General features: G+C 46.0%; 1 protein-coding gene across 1 annotated transcript in view; it reads left to right on the forward strand.

Annotated features, from left to right (window-relative positions):
• Positions 1 to 643: 643 nt before the first annotated feature.
• The window catches only part of klf7b (Kruppel-like factor 7b), a 95,423-nt gene continuing 73,935 nt past the window's right edge, over positions 644 to 22,131 (forward strand). Inside the window, exon 1 of the mRNA XM_029635816.2 lies at positions 644 to 1,187. Within this exon, the coding sequence (XP_029491676.1) occupies positions 1,086 to 1,187 (102 nt within the window). The 5' untranslated portion in view covers positions 644 to 1,085. The remainder of the gene's footprint in view (positions 1,188 to 22,131) is intronic.

Raw genomic sequence — 22,131 nt, forward strand, 5'->3', positions numbered from 1 at the left:
GTTTTGATAAGGTTTCGTGTGTATTTTAAGGGGCAGAAAAACGTGTAGGCTATTGGACTTGTATTAGTTTCTCCTTCAAGCTACAGACAAATAGTCCACACGCTGAGTTCAACATTACACAGCGGGTTTCCAGTAAAAGCCTGCAACCTCAAACAACAAGAGAAGTCGCCTAGGAGCGATGTCGTGTTGGGAAAGCTGTTACATCACAACCTCACAGTCCCTGTTGGTCTTCTGTCCGAACGCTTCTTCCACTAAAACCGTATTTTAAGATTAACGTTAAGACAAAAATATAATTCGTTAGGCTACACTGAAAACATGCTTTAGGAGTATTAAATGTGTTTAAAATGAGGTATTTTGACGTCTGAAAGGTTCGCATGTGCTTCCTCTTCGGCCACGGACTTCAACTGAGTGAAGGAAAAATGCTGCTGCATTTATATAGACATCTAAAAATAGCTCACCTTTCACTGTCATATTTGGCCAGACTGACAGCTACACAGAGCCAATACCGGCTCGCCATTTGTTCTAACTCCTCCTTTTTACCTATTTTAGCGCCGCCTTAATTGGACGCCAGTGAGGTCCGTCAACCCTATTTACCTTACATGGTCACGCACGGAATTGATTGACAACAAACCACTCCCCTCTTCGAGTCCCTTGGCTCGATCCGCTCACTAGACAGCTAGCCCGAGCTAGTCGCCTGCTGAAGCCACGGCAGCCAGGGGAAAAGCAACCTGGAATTTATAGAGCGAAGATTGCAATCTGGTAATGCGGAAATAGATGGACGTTTCAAGTCACCGAGTTGGCATCCCACTCCTGGACTGAAGACCTGATAGTTAGCACCAGAGAAAAAGGATTGCAATTCAGTGACACAGTATTCAACTATTATTTTTATATTTCTTTATAGTGGTTATTGTGCGTATTATTTGGTTCCAGTGGCATATAGAGCTATACTTTCTGGTGCACGGACAGACGCACGAGGAGTATCTGAATAACATTTTTTTGTTAACCCCTTAGACCTACCATACACAAGTAGGGTTATTTTTTTCTCCAGTGGATCAAAGTAAATTGTTTTCAAATCGCGCATCAACATGGACGTGTTGGCGAATTACAGTATTTTTCAGGAACTCCAACTCGTGCATGATACTGGCTATTTCTCTGCGATGCCTTCGCTTGAGGAGAACTGGCAGCAGGTGACTTACTGCTTTTCCTTCACTGTATAACTGTCTTTACTTTTACTGTGGTAGCTTAGAATTTGTAAATCGTCACTTGTAAACTGTGGTTACGCTCCGGAGATAGAGAGCTGTCGAGTTGCGGCGCTTACATGCCAAGCCCAGCGCATGCTGCCTGTCACGAAAACAATCTCAACTTGATCACATCCGCAGGCAATATGGTGTAGAGAAGACTGATATGGACGCCGCTGTGTCCATCATTCCACTAACGTGCGCTATTTTCCAAACCCATAATATACTATCTACTTTGTCTGGCTGTGCTCTGTTATTCTGACGGATCTTGATTGCATCTCGCTTGCCGATTGTGATATTCTGCAATGAATGACAAGCAATGGCTTGTTGCAGACAAGTCTGCATTCTTCTTGTTATTTAAATAGTAATACTGCTGTAATTTGGTTTTAAGCACAAGACACTGTTTTAATAACATTGTGATGATGTTTCTAATTGCCGTCGTTTTTAGTGTAGGCTATTGATTAGAGAATGCAGAGCGCGGATCGATACGGCCGTCTGTCAGTCGTTATATTTGTTTTATTCATAAATAATGGAAACCAACCTGAGATAGAGAGAGAGAGAGCTCGTGGCACACACACACACTAATTACACGTCTGTCAGATGCGATTTGGGAAAGCGCAGGGCAATTTGGGCATCGAAGATGAACACTTGACTAATAACAAGAGACTTGTTCTTAAATAATGCATCCGCATCTGTCAGATTACTTGGTGTTTTCAGCCGGTTGGTACGAGAACCGACTCCCTATAGTGATCCATAATATATTATCACCACGGAGCCGCGAGAATATGTGGGTGAGGAAGATTAACAGCTAGGCTGCGTGGGGGAAATTGTGTGTGTGTGTGTGCGTGCGTGCGTGTAATAGTAGCCTAAACGGAAAGCACGGGGCTTTTGGTTTGGAACAAAACTATACATCCAATCTCACCAATGTGCCGGGTGAAGCCTGTGATGTTGCTGGATAGACGTAAAAGGAGATCCACCTGTATTTGTCTCTGTGGCGTTGTGACATGTCGCGCTCAACATAGGCAAACCACTCGTTTATTAAAATGAAGTCAACCGAAGGGCTGGCACTGGCACAGTGAGCACACAGGGCATGCACATGGCCAAGCAGTTACCCGTGCCAACGCTACTGCCAGTCACCAAATATATTTGTGTGACTTAGGCTACTGACCTGACACTGATTCACGAATTGATACTATTCCATTTTGTATAATGATGCTATCAGGTTATAGGAAAGGGGTGGTTGTAATATAGTAATAGGTGTGTCATTTCATAGAATTAGATTATTTTAAAGATTGAAACTAGTGTGCTTTTGAGTGCTCAGCCAGTGTTACTTATTCGGTGCGCGTGGTGAGATGAGCGCTTATGAGTCTGCACTAGAGGTCCACGCTGCTGTGCGCACGGCTGCACTTACCGGCTGGGCTCGGGCTGACTGGTTGTCTCCCCCAACTCATTGCCATTCCATGTGCTCAACTGCAGGAATAGATCGGCTGGTTATTAATCGCTGGTGTGTGAGTGTGAAAAGGATCCAGCATAACCCCTGAGCCCCCCTCACACAGCCTCCCTCTCTCTCTCTCTCTCTCTCTCTCTCTCTCTCTCTCTCTCTCTCTTTCTCTCTCTCTCTCTCTCTCTCTCTCTCTTTCTCTCTCTCTCTCTCTCTTCTCTCTCTCTCTCTCTCTCTCTCTCTCTCTCTCTCTCTCTTTCTCTCTCTCTCTCTCTCTCTCTCTCTCCCTTGCACACACACACGCACGCACGCACACACACACACACACACACACACACACACACACACACACACACACACACACACACACACACACACACACACACACACACACACAGGGTTGGCTGGCATGTGCTAATGGAAAGCTGTGGTCTGGCAGGGCCCATCCCGCCACTTTCAGCAGTAATTGGCTGCTTGCTGTCAGAGAGACAGAGGGGTCTGCTCCATCTATCTTTCCTGGCTGTCTCTCAATCATTCCCTCTCTTTGTTGTCTTACATAACCTACTCACTTTTTGTGTCAATTAACAGCCTTGACAAACACCGGGCCCATTGCCTTTTTGTCACAATGCTGTTGCACATCATACAGTTGAAGTCAGAAGTTTACATACACCTTAGCCAAATACATTTAAACTCAGTTTTTCACAATTCCTGACTTTAATCCTAGTAAAAATTCCCTATCTTAGGTCAGTTAGGATCACCACTTTATTTTAAGAATGTGAAATGTCAGATTAATAGAAGAGAAAATTATTTATTTCAGTTTTTATTTCTTTCATCACATTCCCAGTGGGTCAAAAGTTTACATACACTCAACTAGTATTTGGTAGTACTGCCTTTAAATTGTTTGACTTGGGTTAAACCTTTCGGGTAGCCTTCCACAAGCTTCTCACAATAAGTTGGGTGAATTTTGTCTGTTTCCTCCAGACAGAGCTGGTGTAACTGAGTCAGGTTTGTAGGCCTCCTTGCTCGCACACGTTTTTTCAGTTCTGCCCACACATTTTCTATAGGATTGAGGTCAGGGCTTTGTGATGGCCACTCCAATAGCTTGACTTTGTTGTCCTTAAGCCATTTTTCCACAACTTTGGAAGTATGCTTGGGGTCGTTGTCATTTTGGAAGACCCATTTGCGACCAAGCCTTAACTTCCTGACTGATGTCTTGAGATGTTGCTTCAATATGTTGTTGCGTCAATATATCCACATAATTTTCCTCCCTCATAATGCCATATACTTTTGTACCTGTTTCCTCCAGCATCTTCACAAGGTCCTTTGCTGTTGTTCTGGGATTGATTTGCACTTTTCGCACCAAAGTACGTTCATCTCTAGGAGACAGAACGCGTCTCCTTCCTGAGCGGTATGACCGCTGCGTGGTCCCATAGTGTTTATACTTGCGTACTATTGTTTGTACTGATGAACGTTGTACTTTCAGGTGTTTGGAAATTGCTCCCAAGGATGAACCAGACTTGTGGAGGTCTACAATTGTTTTCAGAGGTCTTGGCTGATTTCTTTAGATTTTTCCATGATGTCAAGCAAAGAGGCACTGAGTTTGAAGGTAGGCCTTGAAATACTTCCATAGGTACACCTCCAATTGACTCAAATGATGTCAATTAGCCTATCAGAAGCTTCTAAAGCCATGACATAATTTCTGGATTTTCCAAGCTTTTTAAAGGCACAGTCAACTTTGTGTATGTAAACTTCTGACCCACTGGAATTGTGATACAGTGAATTATAAGTGAAATAATCTGTCTGTAAACAATTGTTGGAAAAATTACTTGTGTCATGCACAAAGTAGATGTCCTAACTGATCTGCCAAAACTATAGTTTGTTAACAAGACATTTGTGGAGTGGTTGTGGAGTGGTTGAAAAATGTGTTTTAATGACTCCAACCTAAGTGTATGGAAACTGTATATATCCATGTGGTAAAGTGTGTTTGTCATCTGTGTGTAATGTGTGTTTGCCTAGCTGGCTCTGACAGCATGGTGCCATGTTGTTAGTAATGGCTGCCAGGCCTGCCTCCTGATAGGTTTATGAGCACCAGGGGTCTGTAGGAACAGTACAGGGAGCCCAGACACATAGCCAGACACCTACTGTAGCCTTCTCCAAACCTAGCAGCGACCTGCTCCAAGTCTTACAGAGGAATACTCTGTAAAAAATATTGTGCTAGTTCTACATCTTTCCAATATGATGTATTTTGACTTATAATATACAGTACTTAACTTTTAGTGTTTCACAAACACTAACATATTAAGTTCAGCATTAAAAAATGAACTGTTATTGTTGATTAGATATACTTCATCTTTCTGATTAGTTACTGTCATTGATCCTGTTTTAGTGTTAAACATGGCTTTATGTATTTAATCTCTTGACATTATTATCCACTTAAGCAGGAGTTGTTGAGTGCAGTGCTCGCTACACTAACACTAACTGGAGGTAAAGCTGCAAGAATTGTAGCTTGAAGTATTTGCCTTTGTCAGAGTGGCACGTGTGATCATTACTCACGGTGAGAATGGGCGCTCTCGTCATTGAGCGTCAATTTGAAAAACTATTTTGATATCCGTTCATCATGATCCATTACACCTCATAGCATATGAGATATAGAAATGTGCTTTTTATTCTTCAAACATGCATGCAACATTGTGTAAAAGTATTGTAAAAAAAAAGAAATACAAAATATTAACCACAATCCTCTGAAACTGAGCCACAATGCAAGTTTTGGAAGAATTTAAAATTCTTAAGTTGAAAGGAGATATTATAAAAAGTTAAACACAATTTTCTTTGTAGTTGTTCTTACACACAAATAGTTGTTTAGATTATGCATTTATCTTATGTTGAATTCATTGGGGGTTTGGTTGAACAAGTGAAGTAGAGTAAAAAAAACTCATTATATTTAAGTAAAGATGACAACACATGTTTTTAACTGTAAAAATAATTATATTTTTACAGTTATAAGTATAATTTACTAACCACCTGAATAATTTTTCAGAATGTAGAGTGAGATGAGAAGAAAGAAAGGAATAGAAAAGAGAAAAATAGAGAGGATTACAGATGTAGGATCTTAATTTGCGCCAATTTGCTACAGCAGGAAAATAATCCTGCAACAACAGGAAATGTGAGTTAGTATATACTTTTTTTGTATGGGGTTGATACATTTTTCTTTCAAGTCCAACATTTTAAAGTGGAAACTACAAATGTTAGAAGCCTTTTAAAACTTTGAATACGCTGCAAGTTTGCATTTCTTGCTGTGCAGGAAAATTCTCAGCAACAAAAAAGAGTAGAGTAAGATGCATAGAGAGAGAGGAAAAGTCAATAAAGAGATGGTTGGGGGGGAAGGGTGGCTCTGACCCGGCCGACCGCTTTTCTGCTAGATGTGTTTACTCATTGTTGTCCAGAGGAAATGGAGCCACTAGGCCACTGCCAGCAGCCAGAGAGAGAGAGGCTGCTCCAAAATGGCACTATATTCCCTATAAAATGTATTACTTTTGACCAGACCCATAAGTAGTGCACTATGTAGGGAATATTGTGCCATTTGAAACAGAGCCAGAGAGAAAAAAAACATCACTTGGAAGGACAAACCATAAAAGTCCTATTTGATGGTATGAGCGAGAGAGGAAAGGAGGGGGGGAAGGCAAATGAGTGGGAGTTGATCAAATCCTTGTCCTGCCTGGGTGGACAGGTGGATAAAATAGTTTTTTCTAGTGTGGCCGGCGTACTCTGCTCGACGCCGTTAAAACTGCCTAATATTTTTACTGGTGCAATAGGATGTCTTGATAGGATAGGATAACGTCTACTCTGTCTAGCGTGGCCCTAGATCTGCCAGGCAGCCAGGAGAAGGTAAACGACAGGCACCCTTCCCTCCCTCCCTTGCTCCTCCCGGAGACAAGATGGATGGCCATTGCAGGCCCCCAGTGAGCAGAGCATGAATCAGGCCTTAATGGATGCGATATGGGTGAATTGAGTTTCAGTGCTCTTAGGCTGGGGCCAGGGCTGAGGCTGAAGATGGGGCTCCCTCTCTCCTCTCTCTCTTCTGAGTCCCTGTGGAGACAACACACTGCTGCTGGCTGGGCTGGCTGTCTCTCTCACCTGGATTGAACAAAGACACTATCTCTCACTGTCACCAGGAGACAGAGGTAAAAGAGAGAGGTGGCTGGAAAGAGAGGGGACCAGAGAAAAAGAGGGGGGGGGGGAGAGAGAGAGAGTGTGGCCCACTGTAATCATCTCTCTTCTGTTCGTCCTCTGTAGAAAGGGAGGGATTATTTAGTCAGTGACCCGTGAGGGGGGTTAATTTAAAGAGCGTATGTTTGTGCACCAAGAGGGCCCCTGTTGTCTCCGTCTCCCTCCACTAACCAACCACGCACACACACACACACACACATACATTTTCGTCTTTGGCTGCAGAGTAGGTTGTGATGGGAGCATGTTGGAGAGCAGGTGGGTCTGCCTGGGGATTGAGACAGGAGGAGAAGTAAACAACACCATTAAAACCAGGTGAGACACCTCGTCCAATTAACCAGCCTCACCTGAGACACAGCGTGGAGACAGAGAGAGAGAGAATTAGAGAGAGAGGGAGACATGATGTCTGTTTGTGTTTGTCTGCCTGTTTGTCTGGCTAGCTGTCTGTCTGACTGTTTGACTGGCTGGATGGCTGGCTGTGTCTATCCGTCTGGCTCTCAGTCTGTATGAGTGTATGTCTGCTTGTCTGGCTGACTGGCTGGCTGTAAGTCTGGTTGTTTGTCAGTGTCTGTGTCTGTCTGTTTTTCTTTGCCACTCAGGCGGTATGTGTCCTCTCCTTCTCAGACAGCACCCATATATTTGTGGGCTGCAGTGAAAATGGGTCACCCTGTGGCTCTCTCCCTCTCCCTCTCCCCGCCATGCCTTGCAGTCCCGTCTCTCACATTTTGGGCTGCAGCGTTCTTTTTTATCTCCTCCTTTGTGTTTTCAGAGCTTCTATTTCAGTACCTTCAGGAATTTGAAGCATGCTCTCTAATTGATTTGTTTTCACTGGGAGGTATTTATAGATCACAGGCCGTGTGTGTTCGATTGAAATGCAAATGCAGATATAGAATCGTACTTTGATCACCCTGTTGTTGCAGGAAATGTCCTTCACAGCAGGAATGCAAACTTGTAGCTAGTGTCTTCTACGTTTATAAAGACTTCTAAAGTTTTTCATTTCCACCTCAACATTTTAGACTTGATTTGCCCTAACTAAAAATGTATCAAGGCCTACAAAAATGTCCATTAATTATAATACCCACAATAATTCACATTTCCTGTTGCTGCAGGATTATTTTCCTGCTGTGAGAAACGGGTCAAAATAAGATCCTACATATGTAGCTAGTCCTGCACTGTGAGTAAAACCCTTTGAGCAATGGCAGAAATACAGGTTTGGCCTGAGAAATTCAGGGAAAAGATTAGTAAATTACCCAAAATAATCATAAATGACTCTTTATAATGATGTGAAAGTGTGGCTGGTCTTGGTATTGTAATCGCCCCAGTTCCCAAATATTTGGAATCCTTAGTGGCTCAGCGGTCTAAGGCACTGCATCTTAGTGGTTGAGGTGTCACTACAGACACTCTGGTTCAAATCCAGGCTGTATCACAACCGGCTGTGGTTGGGAGTCCCAAAAGGCGGCGCACAATTCGCCCAGATTTGGCCGGTGTAGGCCGTCATTGTAAATGAGAATTTGTTCTTAACGGACTTGCCCAGTTAAATAAAAAAATATACACTACCGTTCAAATGTTTGGGGTCACTTAGAAATGTCCTTGTTTTTGAAAGAAAATCACATTTATGCCCATTAAAATAACATCAAATTGATCAGAAATACAGTGTAGACGTTGTTAATGTTGTAAATGAATATTGTAGCTGGAAACGGCTGATTTTTTATGGAATATCTACATAGGTGTACAGAAGCCCATTATCAGCAACCATCACTCCTGTGTTCCAATCGCACATTGTGTTAGCTAATCCAAGTTGATCATTTTAAAAGAGCTGAAAACTGTTGTCCTGATTAAAGAAGCAATAAAACTGGCCTTCTTTAGACTAGTTGAGTATCTGAAGCATCAGCATTTGTGGGTTCAATTACAGGCTCAAAAGGGCCATAAACAAATAACTATTATCTTGAAACTCATGTCCATTCCTGTTCTGAGAAATGAAGGCTATTCCATGCGAGAAATTGCCAAGAAACTCCTCTGTTAATCACTGTTAATCACAGAGTGACCCTTAGACCCCTGTTTTCAAGCCTCACCGTAAATGCTGTCCTCCATCCATCCCCTCTATACACCTTTCCCTTCATCTGTCCTCTGCCTTTCTACATTCTGCCTCCATCCCTATCCTTCCCACCCTACCTCTGCCCTCCCTCCATTCTGCCTGCCTTTTGCCCCCCCCCTCTGCCCTCACTCTCCATCTCCCTCTCTGCCCTCTCCTTCCACCCCCCTACCTCCTCTCTGCCCGCTCTCCATCCTTTTCTCTCCATCCCTCTCCCTCCTCTCTGCCCTCTCTCTCCATCCCTCTTCCTCCATCCCCCTCCCTCCTCTCTTCCCGCTCTCCATCCTTCTCTCTCCATCCCCCTCCCTCCTCTGTGCCCGCTCTCTATCCCTCTCCCTCCTCTCTGCCCACTCTCCATCCCTCTCCCTCCTCTCTGCCCTCTCTCTCCATCCCTCTCTGCCCTCTCTGCCCTCTCTCTCCATCCCTCTCCCTCCTCTCTGCACTCCCCTCTATCCCTCTCCCTCCTCTCTGCCCACTCTCCATCCCTCTCCCTCCTCTCTGCCCTCTCTCTCCATCCCTCTCTGCCCTCTCTGCCCTCTCTCTCCATCCCTCTCCCTCCTCTCTCTGCCCTCTCTCTCCATCCCTCTCTGCCCTCTCCCTCCATCCCTCTCCCCCTCTGTCCCCTCCCTCCCTCCACTCTCCCTCCTCTCTGCACTCCCCCTCTCTCCCTCTCCCTCCTCTCTGCCCTCTCCTCCATCCCTCTCCCCTCTGCCCCCTCCCTCCCTCCCTCCACTCTCCCTCCTCTTTGCCCTCGCTCTCCATTCCTCTCCCACCTCTCTGCCCTCTCTCTCCATACCTCTCCCTCCTCTCTGCCCTCTCCCTCTCTCCCTCTCCCTCCTCTCTGCCCTCTCCCTCCATCCCTCTCCCCCTCTGCCCCCTCCCTCCCTCCCTCCACTCTCCCTCCTATTTGCCCTCGCTCTCCATTCCTCTCCCACCTCTCTGCCCTCTCTCTCCATACCTCTCCCTCCTCTCTGCCCTCTCTCTCCCAGGCAGCTGGTTGACCTACAGACCAGATCCCAGCAGCTTTGTGAACTGGTCCTCCTCCCCCTTATTCTCCCCCAATCCTGTCCTCCAGAGTAAAGGCTGCAGGCAGCCAGCCAGCCATCCACAGCAGAGCCAGAGCCACAGCCGGTGCAGCATGCCTGACTCTCTCTTCCCTAACACAGGGATTGAGCCCGGCCCGGCCGCCTGGGGAAGCCAAGTTTGACAAGATAATGAATTGCTATGCATGCATATTCGCCGCAGCAGTTTTTCGCATTTCACAGCCCAGTAACTCTCAGAACAGTGGCAGTGGTAGAGGGGAGAGTGAGAGAGGGAGGGTAATGGAGTAGAGAAAGCACAATACCATTCAAAATGGATTCAGATGGATTTGGGCTACGTACGTGTATCGGAGGCCTATTTGAACCCCACTCACCACCCCCAGCCCCCCAGAATCCTTCCCCCCACTACTACCTCCCAGCATCCCTGTGAACAGTGAACTATGTGAGCAGCCTGCTTTAAATTTCAGCTTTTATTGCCGTCCCTGCCTGCCTGCCTGTCCGGTCCAGTCTGTGATGTGTTGAGCTCTCCTCCCCTCCCCTCCTCCCCTCCCATCCCCTCCTCTCCCTTCCTCTCCTCTCCTTTCCTCTGGGCTATGTCTGCCAGAACTACACTTACAGTTATGTAATCCACAGTGGAGTGCAGCTGGTTTCTCACAGCAGAGAGGCTAAGCACTGGAGAGGGAAGAGGGGAAGGAAGAGGGGGGCCTCCATAGCATCACATCCCATTCCCAACCAGCCCCCTGATCTCTGACGGGGGATCGCTCCGGGGAAAGCTGCAGGATTATGATCACAGGAGGCTGGCTTGCCGTGCTAAGGAGCCCAGGGAGAGGCAGGGGGAGGTGGGGCAGGAAGCCGGTGGAATCCCCTAGCAATAGGGACGGCGGCGGGGAGAGAGTGGAAACACCTGGATTGCTTAAGTGCTGGAGCCATATTGTGCTGTGTTTTGGTTCTGTTTTGATACATTTTTATATTTCCACAGCTGTGTGTGAAGGGGCTAGACATGCAACAATGCACACACACACACACACACACACACACAAACACATACACACACACGCACGCACGCACACACACACACACACACACACTGCTTTTTCCCCCTGTTGTAACCACTTAGCGTACTTCCTCTACTACTCTTCTCTTCACTGTGAAACTGCACTCTTATGGCTCAATCAACAGTTCCACACTCAAACTCCACACTCCACTCCAGCGCTCCACTGAGTAGTTGTCTGAGGACCATGCAGGAGGCTAGTTTACCACGAAACCAGTCAGACAAGTTCCATCTCATTTTAAAACATGATGATGCCTCTTTGAAAAAGAGCCCTCTCATTACTGCACTGCTGATAAGTGGTCAGAAGTTGAGGGCGGAGCTCAGCGCTCCTCAGTGGAATGTTACCGCAACAACCCAGCTGTCACTGAGTCATCATCAGTGCCCTGTAATACACATGTCACAGTGTCTGTGGGTGGGTGAATTAAGGTCTGCATTACTCAACTTAACCTACACAGACAGAACTACAGTAATACCACCACCTCTTTTCCCACAGACTGATTGCAGTCAAATTACTGTCTGGTCAGCATCTTCGGGTTTAAAGAAAGTGCTATTAACATGCTATGCATTATTATCTATCACTGATGCACTTTATGGCCCAGCCCCAAACAGACAGGAGTTCTATTGGCCACTTCTGATCTGATTAAAGAACCTTACAATTGATTCCTTCTCAGCTTGTTGGAATGTCGCATTTATATGGCGTTGTTGAACAATGCCAGGCTTTTACAAGGGATGTGGGTCCAGCCAGGGCTGGGCAGGGCAGGGTAGGGCAGACAGTATTGAGTCATGCTTCTTGTTGTTATCAGCTGGGGCTGGCAGGGAGCTGTGTAATGCCATAATAATGCCATAAAGCCAGGCCTATTGTACTGCACATTTCCTGTGTGAGCAAGCTCCTCTCCCCTGCTGTTTCCCTATAAAAGAGATCAGCATTATTATAGACACACACACACACACACAACCACACACACGCGGCCATAGGGGATCTCCTCACTTCCTGTGACGAGGGATGACTCAGTGGTTGCATCCCAAAAGGGTGCCATTTAGGACACAAAATGAACTGGGTACATTTGGGTGTGAGGTACGCTTTCACACAGTACACTTTGGCCCTGTGGTATCCTTCTGTGGTGTAATGGCTTTTTGTGCTGGCTGGGCATTTCTGTGTTGGGTGTGCATACTAGGAGTGCATCCTTACTGGCAACCTATTCCCTGTATAGTGAACTACATTTAATCAGAGCCCTATGACCAAAGCCCAAAAGTAGTGCTATTGTATATTGGAAATAGAGTACCATTCTGGACTCATCCTAAGCCTGGATGGATCCACCCATCATCCACAAACACACACCCGTCTCTCTCAGCAAAACACAGCCAACACACCATCAGCAGCTGACTGTAATTAGGCTTCATTCTGAGGGAGGGAATAGGGCCTTTCATGTTCTGGGGGAGAGAGGCAGGTTTCCCTTTGAAGTGGGGACCCTTTTTACTGAAGCACCGCTGTGTGTGTGTGGTTAAGTTCATGTTGCGCTGGTTAGATCGCACATCTCACCTGACCCCACCACTATACCGGCGCTATGAAATGTGACAGTCACACCATAAAATCTGTTTGAAGATTGTTTTAGCTGAATAGACAACGAGTGAGAGAGAGAGAGAGAGAGAGAGAGAGAGAGAGAGACAATTAGCCTTGCTATTGAGAAAGGCCGCCATAGGCAGACATGGCTCTCAAGAGAAGACAGGCTATGTGCCCACAAAATGAGGTGTAAACTGAGCTGCACTTCCTAACCTCCTGCCCAATGTATGACCATATTAGAGACACATATTTCCCTCAGATTACACAGATCCACAAAGAATTTGAAAACAATCCCAATTTTGATAAACTCCCATATCTATTGGGTGAAATACCACAGTGTGCCATCACAGCAGCAAGATGTGTGACCTGTTGCAACAAGAAAAGGGCAACCAGTGAAGAACAAACACCATTGTAAATACAACCCATATTTATGCTTATTTATTTTCCCTTGTGTACTTTAACCATTTGTACATTGTTACAACACTGTATATATACATAATATGACATTTGTAATGTCTTTATTCTTTTGAAACTTCTGTATGTGTAATGTTTACTGTTAAGAGAGAGAGAGAGAGGGAGACGGACAGAGAGAAAGGAAATTGTAAAACAAACAATACTCAGCATTAGCATGAGAAGTACTCAGTAAGATCGATTAAAATCAATTCTCATAGAGTGGAGATATATCCTCCAACAGCTGATGTTGTAACACTCTTAGTCATTGTAATCAGTGTATTCATGTTCTCTCATTTCCTTGTTCCTTTGAGTTAATTCATATTGGCTTCTTAATCAGAAACCATTCATATCAGACACAAGCTCATGAGAGCTCATAATTCAGCAGGCAGGTTAGCCCAGCCCACAGACACAGGCTGCGTCCCAGATGGCACCCTATCCCCTACATAGTGCACTACTTTGGACCAAGGCCGGTCATTTGGGACGCACACAGACTGAATGAGCCATTCGCTAAAAATGGAGTGTATATTAGTTATGAAACAGCACAATAAGTACACTGGCTCTCGGAAAATGAAACAAATGAACGTGATATAAATGAGTAGTCTGACTCTGGTCTCCCAGAGCCACAGCTTAGTGTGTAAAGCTACATGCTTGATCTTCAAGGGTGAATGGTGTGCCATATAGAGGTTACGGACTGGAGAACTCACTGCTCGCTCTGCAGGATTAGATTACACACTTTAGAGGGGATTTACCTTTATATCACATGGCTGTTTGGATGGTTGGTTCATTCTGCTAGCTCTGCATACAGGGTTGTATATGGATCCCATGGCCCCAAACAGTGCAGGGGTGAGAGGGAGGCTAGCCCCAGTCTGTACTGTACTGTATGTGTCAGGCTCAGGGGCTCTACAGGGGCCGTATTGAATCATTAGCACATTGGAGAAGGAGAGAGAGCACACAGATCAATTTGCAATCCAAACAAGCCACGTGATCGTCTGTTAGGGTAGGGCTGCGAGGACAGCAGTGTCAGCCCAAATGGTCACTATTCCTATCTACTGCACTACTTTTGACCAGGGCCCATAGAGTTCTGGTCAGAAGTAGTGCACCATTTAGGGGATACGGTGGCATTCGGGACGCAGCCAGCATCACTGGCAGGAAGCTACCGTAATGGCTGGCTGACTGCTGAGGTTTTGTTTAAGGGCAAACAAAACCATGTTGTGGTGTTGAAACTACTTAACTCTGTAGGTGCAAAGTGACTTTAAAAAACAGGGTTTAGCCAGAGTTGAGGTCAATTCATTTTTCAATTCAGTCAACAGCAAATCCAGAATTGAAAGTGCCATCTAAAGTATTTAATGTTTTCATTGAGCTGGAATTTCAAATCCTGAATGGAAGTGGAATCAACCCTGACCCTGCGATTGACTGAATTGAAAATGAATGGACCCTAGCCCTCCTTGGAACAGCAGAATGGAGCTAAAGGTGTTGAATTATACAGTGTAACTGTAGTAGATGTGAAGGGGGAGTGAAGGTACACGGTATCTACATTTGACATGACAACATCACACATACGGGACCAAGGACAGTCCAGGTCTACAGCCTGCTGCTCACTGGGAGAGAACTGGTCACACTGCTAGGAACACAGACTTCCACACACACTACAGACACACATGCTCGCATGCACACTTGACACACACACCTACACCCCCACACACATGCACATAACGTGACTCATACTCCGGCACACACACACATGCGCACATGCACACACACACGCGCACAAACACACGCACACACTGTGAGCTGTTATAACTCAGGGAGTAGCAGGTACACTGTGCCCTCTACATATGATTGCATTTGGACGTCTGCACACTGATGGGAGATCAAGAGGTTTTCACAGCCTCAGATGGAGAGAGAGTGGGAGAGCAGGGTGAGGAGGAGGAGAGTAGAGAAGGATGAGGGGAGAGGTGATGTTGGAGATGAGGGTGGTTCATTTGTCTGGGAGCTTCTCAAGTGACTGTCAGCCCTCTGGGCCCATTGAGAGGAGGAGAGGAGACGGATAGGGGGAATGGAGGAGAGTGGGTGTCGAGAAAGAGACAAGGAGGGAGAGAGAGAGAGAGAGAGAGAGAGAGGAAGTGAAAGAGAGGAAAGCGAGAAAGATGTGCCCGGCGACAGCTACATCTTTATGCATGAGGCTGTGCTGTGTGTCTCTCCTCAGTCCATGGAGAGAGAGGTTGCTCTGCTGCTCCACTCAAGGCTTTGATTAACAACCACAGAGGAGCCAGTCATTTTTCCTTCCTACACACTGGCAGACACACACACAGACACACACACACACACACCTTTTCTTTGCTGTCTCACAAACTCACACACATGCACCCAACTCACAAACTCACACGCACCCAACTCACAAACTTACACACACATACACCCAACTCACACACACATACACCCAACCCACAAACTCACACACACATACACCCAACCCACAAACTCACACACACTGGCAGAAATGTTCGGGAGACAGGCACAAGAATGCGTAATAGTTTTTTTTATTGTACCCAAATTACGGCGTGCCGTGTAAAGGCACGAGGACGAAGACATAACAAACACTATACAAAACACAGGGGAGAAACCCAAACAAAAGAGCGAGGAGTACCTTGAATAAATAACACACTCTTACAATGATTAACACACGGGACGAGACCCGTAATCATCTGTGCAATCTACAAGAGCACGAAAGCCCAAAACACACAGCACAGGTACTCACACACACCAACGGACTTAGTAACAATAATCGACAACCCAATGGAAACCAAAGGGCACATTTATACAAGTACTAATCAGTGGGAATAGGGGACAGGTGTGCGTAATGATAGTTCCGGAGGGATCCATGACACCAACACACTCACATGCACCCAACTCACAAACTCACACAAACATACACCAAACTCACAAACTCACACACATATACACCCAACTCACAAACTCACACACACATACACCCAACTCACAAACTCACACACACATACAGTCCACCCAACTCACAAACTCACACAACTCACAAACTCACACACACATACACCCAACTCACAAACTCACACACACATACACCCAACTCACAAACTCACACAAAGTAATAGAAAACAATCCACACCCAGTGAGTGCCATTTGGGGAAACCAAGGAAAGTCACGACATTACTCTCCCTTTCGTTCCAGAATCCTCATTGGTTCTCTGCCTCTCTCTCATACCCCCACACTACCTCCCTCTTCCTCTCCTTGGGTATGCTTTATGTAGTTTAACAGAATCCACCACTCTGTATTCCACACCTGAGCACCATGTACATAAAGAGCAGGAGAGCGTTAGCGTTGCTAGTCATAAATAATAGATAATGGTGTCCTTGTTGTTTTTAAACAGCTCTAAGCTGAGCTTCAGAGGTGTCTTAGAGAGTTGAGAGAGTGGGAGAGACAAAGAACTGAAGGGCATTTCTGCATAGAGAGAGAGATAGAGAGAGATGTCTCATGTTTATTCAACAGCTCATGGGGTTGGGAGGGGGCCTTTGGCCTCCCACACTGCTTTCTCTGTCTTTCTGCATCTCTCTCCTTATCTCTTTCTTTCTCTCTCTTTAACTCACTCTCTCTCGCTCTCTTTCTTTCTCTCTTTCCCTCTCTTTAACTCACTCTCTCCGTCTCCCTCTATTTTCAAACGGTCTCTTGCTTGCTCTCTCTTTCTCTCCCCCTTTTCTATAATTATCTCTTTCTCTTTCATTCTCTCTGAACTTGACTTTCTGGAGTTTCCCTCTCTATAAAGGCCATTCTTGACAACCTCCATATGGAAATATAAACATAGAAGTGTCCATGTAGATCTGCCTCCATACACACTAATGCTCCCCTACAGACTATGTTGGGCCCAGTGACACAAGCCTACCAGACGAGCTAAATAACCTTTATGCAAGGCAAGTAACAATGAAACATGCGTGAGGGCATCAGCTGTTCTGGACGACACAGCCGATCTGAGTAAGACTTTCAATAGGTCAACGTTCACAAAGCCGCAGGGCCAGATGGATTACCAGGACGTGTACTCCGAGCATTCGCTGACCAACTGGCAAGTTTCTTCACTGACATTTTCAAGCTCTCCCTGACCTGAGTCTGTAATACCAACATTTTTCAAGCAAACCACCATAGTCCCTGTGCCCAAGAACACTAAGGTAACCTGCCTAAATAACTACAACACTCACCCGTAGCACTCACAAATGTAGCCATGAAGTGCTTTGAAAGGCTGGTCATGGCTCACATCAACACCATTATCCCAGAAACCCTAGACCCACTCCAATTTGCATACCACACCAACAGATCCACAGATGATGTCATCTCTATTGCACTCCACACTGTCCTTTCCCACCTGGACAAAAGGAACACCTATGTCAGAATGCTGTTCATTGACTACAGCTCAGCATTCAACACCATAGTGCCCACAAAGCTCAACACAGAGGGAGGACTAAACACCTCCCTCTGCAACTGATCCTGGACTTCCTGACAGGCTGCCCCCAGGTGGTAAAGGTAGGTAACAACACATCCACCACGCTGATCCTCAGCACGGGGGCCCCTCAGGGGTGCGTGCTCAGCCCCCCCTCCCTATACTCCCTGTTCACTCATGACTGCACGGCCAGACACGACTCCAACACCATCATTAAGTTTGCAGATGACACAACAGTGGTCGGCCTGATCACTGACAGAGATGAGACCGTGTGGTGCAAGGCCAACAACCTCTCCCTCAACGTAATCAAGAAAAGGAGATGATTGTGGACTACAGGAAAAAGAGGACCGAGCACGCCCCCATTCTCATCGACGGGGCTGTAGTGGAGCATGTTGAGAGCTTCAAGTTCCTTGGTGTCCACATCAACAACAAACTAACATGGTCCAACCACACCAAGACAGTCACGAAGAAGGTACGACAAAACCTATTCCCCCTCAGGAGACTGAAAATATTTGGCATGGGTCCTCAGATCCTCAAAAGGTTTTACAGCTGCACCATCGAGAGCATCCTGACCGGGTGCATCACCGCCTGGCATGGTAACTGCTCGGCATCTGACAGCAAGGCACTACAGCAGTGCGTACGGCTCAGTACATCACCGGGGCCAAGCTTCCTGCCATCCAGGACCTCTATACCACACGATGTAAGAGGAAGTCCCTAAAAATGTTCAGCCCTCCTAGTCAAAGACTGTTTTCTCTGCTACCGCACAGAAAACGGTAACGGAGCACCAAGTCCAGGCTCATAAATAGCTTCTACCCCCAAGCCATTAGACTCAAATGGCTACCAGACTTTCTGCATTACCCCCCCAACCCCCGAACACTGCTGCTACTCTCTGTTATCATCTATGCATAGTCACTTTAATAACTCTACCTACATGTACATACTACCTCAATTACCTCGACACCACACCGGTGCCCCCACAAATTGACATTGACTCTGTACCGGTACCCCCTGCATATAGCCGCGCTATTGTTATTTATTTTCTTAAAACTGCATTGTTGGTTAAGGGCTTGTAAGTCAGCATTTCACTGTAAGGTCTACCTACAACTATTGTATTCGGGGCATGTGACAAATACATTTTGATTTCATTTTATTTGACAGTCAATGTTGACCGCAGACATTTTCACCAAAAGAGATTGTTCTTGGTCTATCCTGAAGTACTCTTCAGATTCAATAGAGGTCAGGATGTATTGTCTTTCTCAAATTACTCTGTAGCAACAGTATACAGACAAACACACACACACACACACACACACACACACACACACACACACACACACACACACACACACACACACAGTGTTTCCAGTCAGTGCAGAGTCAGATGGAGTAAAGCTGATTATGCTAACTCACAACAGACGTAGTCGTGCACCTGTTGCTAGGCTGCAGGGCGGGCAGGGCTGAACTCATTTGTTTGTTTTCATATCAGGTGGATGTTGAAACGTGCCTGCTGGACACACACACACACACACACACACACACACACACACACACACACACACACAGACACACACACACACACACACACATACATACATACATAAGAACACATACACTGGTTGTTTAACTTTAAAAGCATAATGGGTGTATGTGCAGTGATTGCAGTTATGAGGAAGAGAACATAGAATATGCATATGGTATGTGTGTGTGGTAGAGGGCTAGCCTAGTGTGTGTGTGTGTGTGTGTGTGTGTGTGTGTGTGTGTGTGTGTGTGTGTGTGTGTGTGTGTGTGTGCGTGCGTGCGTGCCGGCATGCGGTGTGTGTGTGCGCTAACCCACAGATGAGGTCATGTAGAGCGAGCGAGAGGGAAAGAGAGAGAGAGTGCTTTGTTTTGTGTTACTGATGGCCTAGTGACCTGGCTGAGCTCCAGACACCCATTGTGTCAGAGCCTGGTTTGGTTCTGGCTGCTTGCTTCCTCTCTCTCGCTCTCTCTTTTCTCTCCCTCTCTCTCTTCTTCTTTTTCTCTCTCTCCCTCTACCACCCCTCCTTCTCTCTCTTTCTCCTTCTGTACTCTGCACAAAGCTTGGCACAGTTTGCTCTCACAGCACTGAGCCCGAGTTTAGCTGCTCTACCCAGCAAATGGATGGCGAGAAAATAAAAAGGGCAGATGCCCCTCTGGCCGGCAGTCAAGGGACTGGTGCTTTTTGTGAAACTCCCGGCCCGTGGAGCCTGTCGTTGTTCATTTTGGCACAGCTCACTGTAGTGGGGAGAAACAGAGCTCTTCCACTGCCATTTCCCACTCGTGTTAATTCACATTAGAAGGAAGGATGAGACTAAAAACAACAAGATGATTCATTTAAAATATACTGTGTCTGTAAAATGTATATAGGTTCAGAACTTTTGGGAAACAGCACAGTTAAAAAAAATATATGGGAATTAGAAATCAAACTGTATGGTGTTCAGAGATAGATGGGAGGGGTTGAGTGGAACTGAAGGGTGGAATTAAAAACAAACTAAAGATAATTATTGTAAACTACACTGTATATAGTATGTAATTAGGGGAGGGGTGGTAGGGTTAGGGAAAATAATTAAGAAAAAAAAAATATATATATATAACATTTCTATATATGGGGGATTGGAAATGATGCAGACAATTACATTGATGGAAGCTACAATCTATCTGCAATATTAAAGCTGATCTATGCCCTAAAAATATATACATATTTGTTTTTTAATCACATTAGAAAGATGAACAGGAGATTCAAATGACATCATCTGCAGAGTGATGTGTACGTGCACAGTCATGCATGAGTTGTGGTGTGTGTGCGTGTGTGCATGAGTTATGGTGTGTGTCTGTATGACATCATCTGCAGAGTAGAGGATGTTGACTGAGCTACAGGAAGTATGTGCCGGCTCACAAGGTTGTGAGTGTGACATTGAGGGTATCCACATTGTTTCCTGTGATACCCACTGACCCCACTTCCACCTCTACCCTCCTCCCTCATCCCCCCCCCCCCCCATTTCAGAAAACCCAGCCCTCCTTACCCCCTCCCTCACCCTCCTTTCGCTCATTCATCAACCCCCTGGACGCTGCTGCTTTTACAGTTGCTGTGGTTACGGCGCCATGGCGACGGTTGTCGAGTCGTCAGGGAGCTCCATGTTGTTTTTGGGGCTCTATTTGAAGCCCTTCGTCCTGGCATTGTGTGTATGCTGTTGCGGCAGGTGGCACACTGTACTGTACTCCATATATAGACTTGGCTCTAGTATGGTACCTCTCTCTCTCCCTCTCCCTCTCTCTCTCTCTCTCCCTCTCCCTCTCCCTCTCTCTCCTCTCTCTCCCTCTCTCCCTCTCTCTCCCTCTCTCCCTCTCTCTCCCTCTCTCCCTCTCTCTCCTCTCTCTCTCTCTCTCTCCCTCTCTATCTCTCAGATCCAGGCCTGTTCTAATGAGCTGTAAGCATGAACCACCTTTACCTGAGACTAATGACAAATAGTGTGTGTTAATGTGTGTATGGTCTGTCTGTTACTGACATGGTGGATCCCATGCGGTCTGCGAGCGAGGAGAGGAGCAGCCAGCCCAGTAAATGGGTCACATGTAGAGCACAACGACCTTGGAAATGTGTCCTGTGCTCGTCGAGACGCAGGGAGAGAATGTTTCTTTGTCAGAAAAAAGATTGTAGGGAGATAGAGGGAGAGAGAGAAAGAGAGAGTCGTTTTCAATCTTGTGCTCTTTTTCCTATCATATCACTTCTTGAAAAGTGATGAGGAATCATGGGAGGCTGCTAATGCTGTGAGAAGTTTCATGTTCTCTTGATGTTCCTGGTTTTGTACTTGTGAATTCAACACCTGCACCATTTCAGTAAAAAATCAGGACCTTGTTGGAATATTTCATATAGGAATGCTGTTTGACTATTCATCCTTCCCTTCTCCCTTCCTTGAAGTATTCACTGATCTAACATTGTTATTTAGGTGAACCCAAGGATTCCAGTACAATTCTTAGCCTGCACCAACCCATTTCTGTCAAGTCAAATCAGTGGTAACGCTGAAGGAAGGATTGAAAGATGGAAGGGGGTATTTTCTATAGTATTACAATAGGGCCAAAGTGAGCAGAGGTTGTTTTGGCACGGTGACATCAGCATCATGACATGGCATGGAGGGGTAGTTGGAGGGGTAGTTGGAAAGGTAGTTAGAGGGGTAGTTGGAGGGTAGTTAGAGGGGTAGTTGGAAAGGTAATTAGAGGGGTAGATGGAGGGCTAGATAGATGGGTAGTTAGAGCAGTAGTTGGAGTGGTAGTCGGAAAGGTAGTTGGAGGGGTAGGTGGAGGGGTAGGTGGAGGGGGAGTTAGAGTTAGAGGGGTAGTTGGAGTGGGAGTTGGAAAGGTAGTTGGAGGGGTAGTTACAGGGGTAGTTGGAAAGGGTAGTTGGAGAGGTAGTTAGAAAGGTAGTTAGATGGGTTGTTGTTGGAAAGGGTATTTGGAGAGGTAGTTAGAAGGGTAGCTGGAGGGGTAGTTGGAGAGGTAGTTAGAGGGAGTTTTCAGGCAGGAGAGCTTGAGCCATTGTCATGCAATGTGGGT

Source organism: Oncorhynchus nerka, linkage group LG3 (assembly GCF_034236695.1).
Source record: "Oncorhynchus nerka isolate Pitt River linkage group LG3, Oner_Uvic_2.0, whole genome shotgun sequence".
In the NCBI taxonomy this organism is placed as follows: domain Eukaryota; kingdom Metazoa; phylum Chordata; class Actinopteri; order Salmoniformes; family Salmonidae; genus Oncorhynchus; species Oncorhynchus nerka.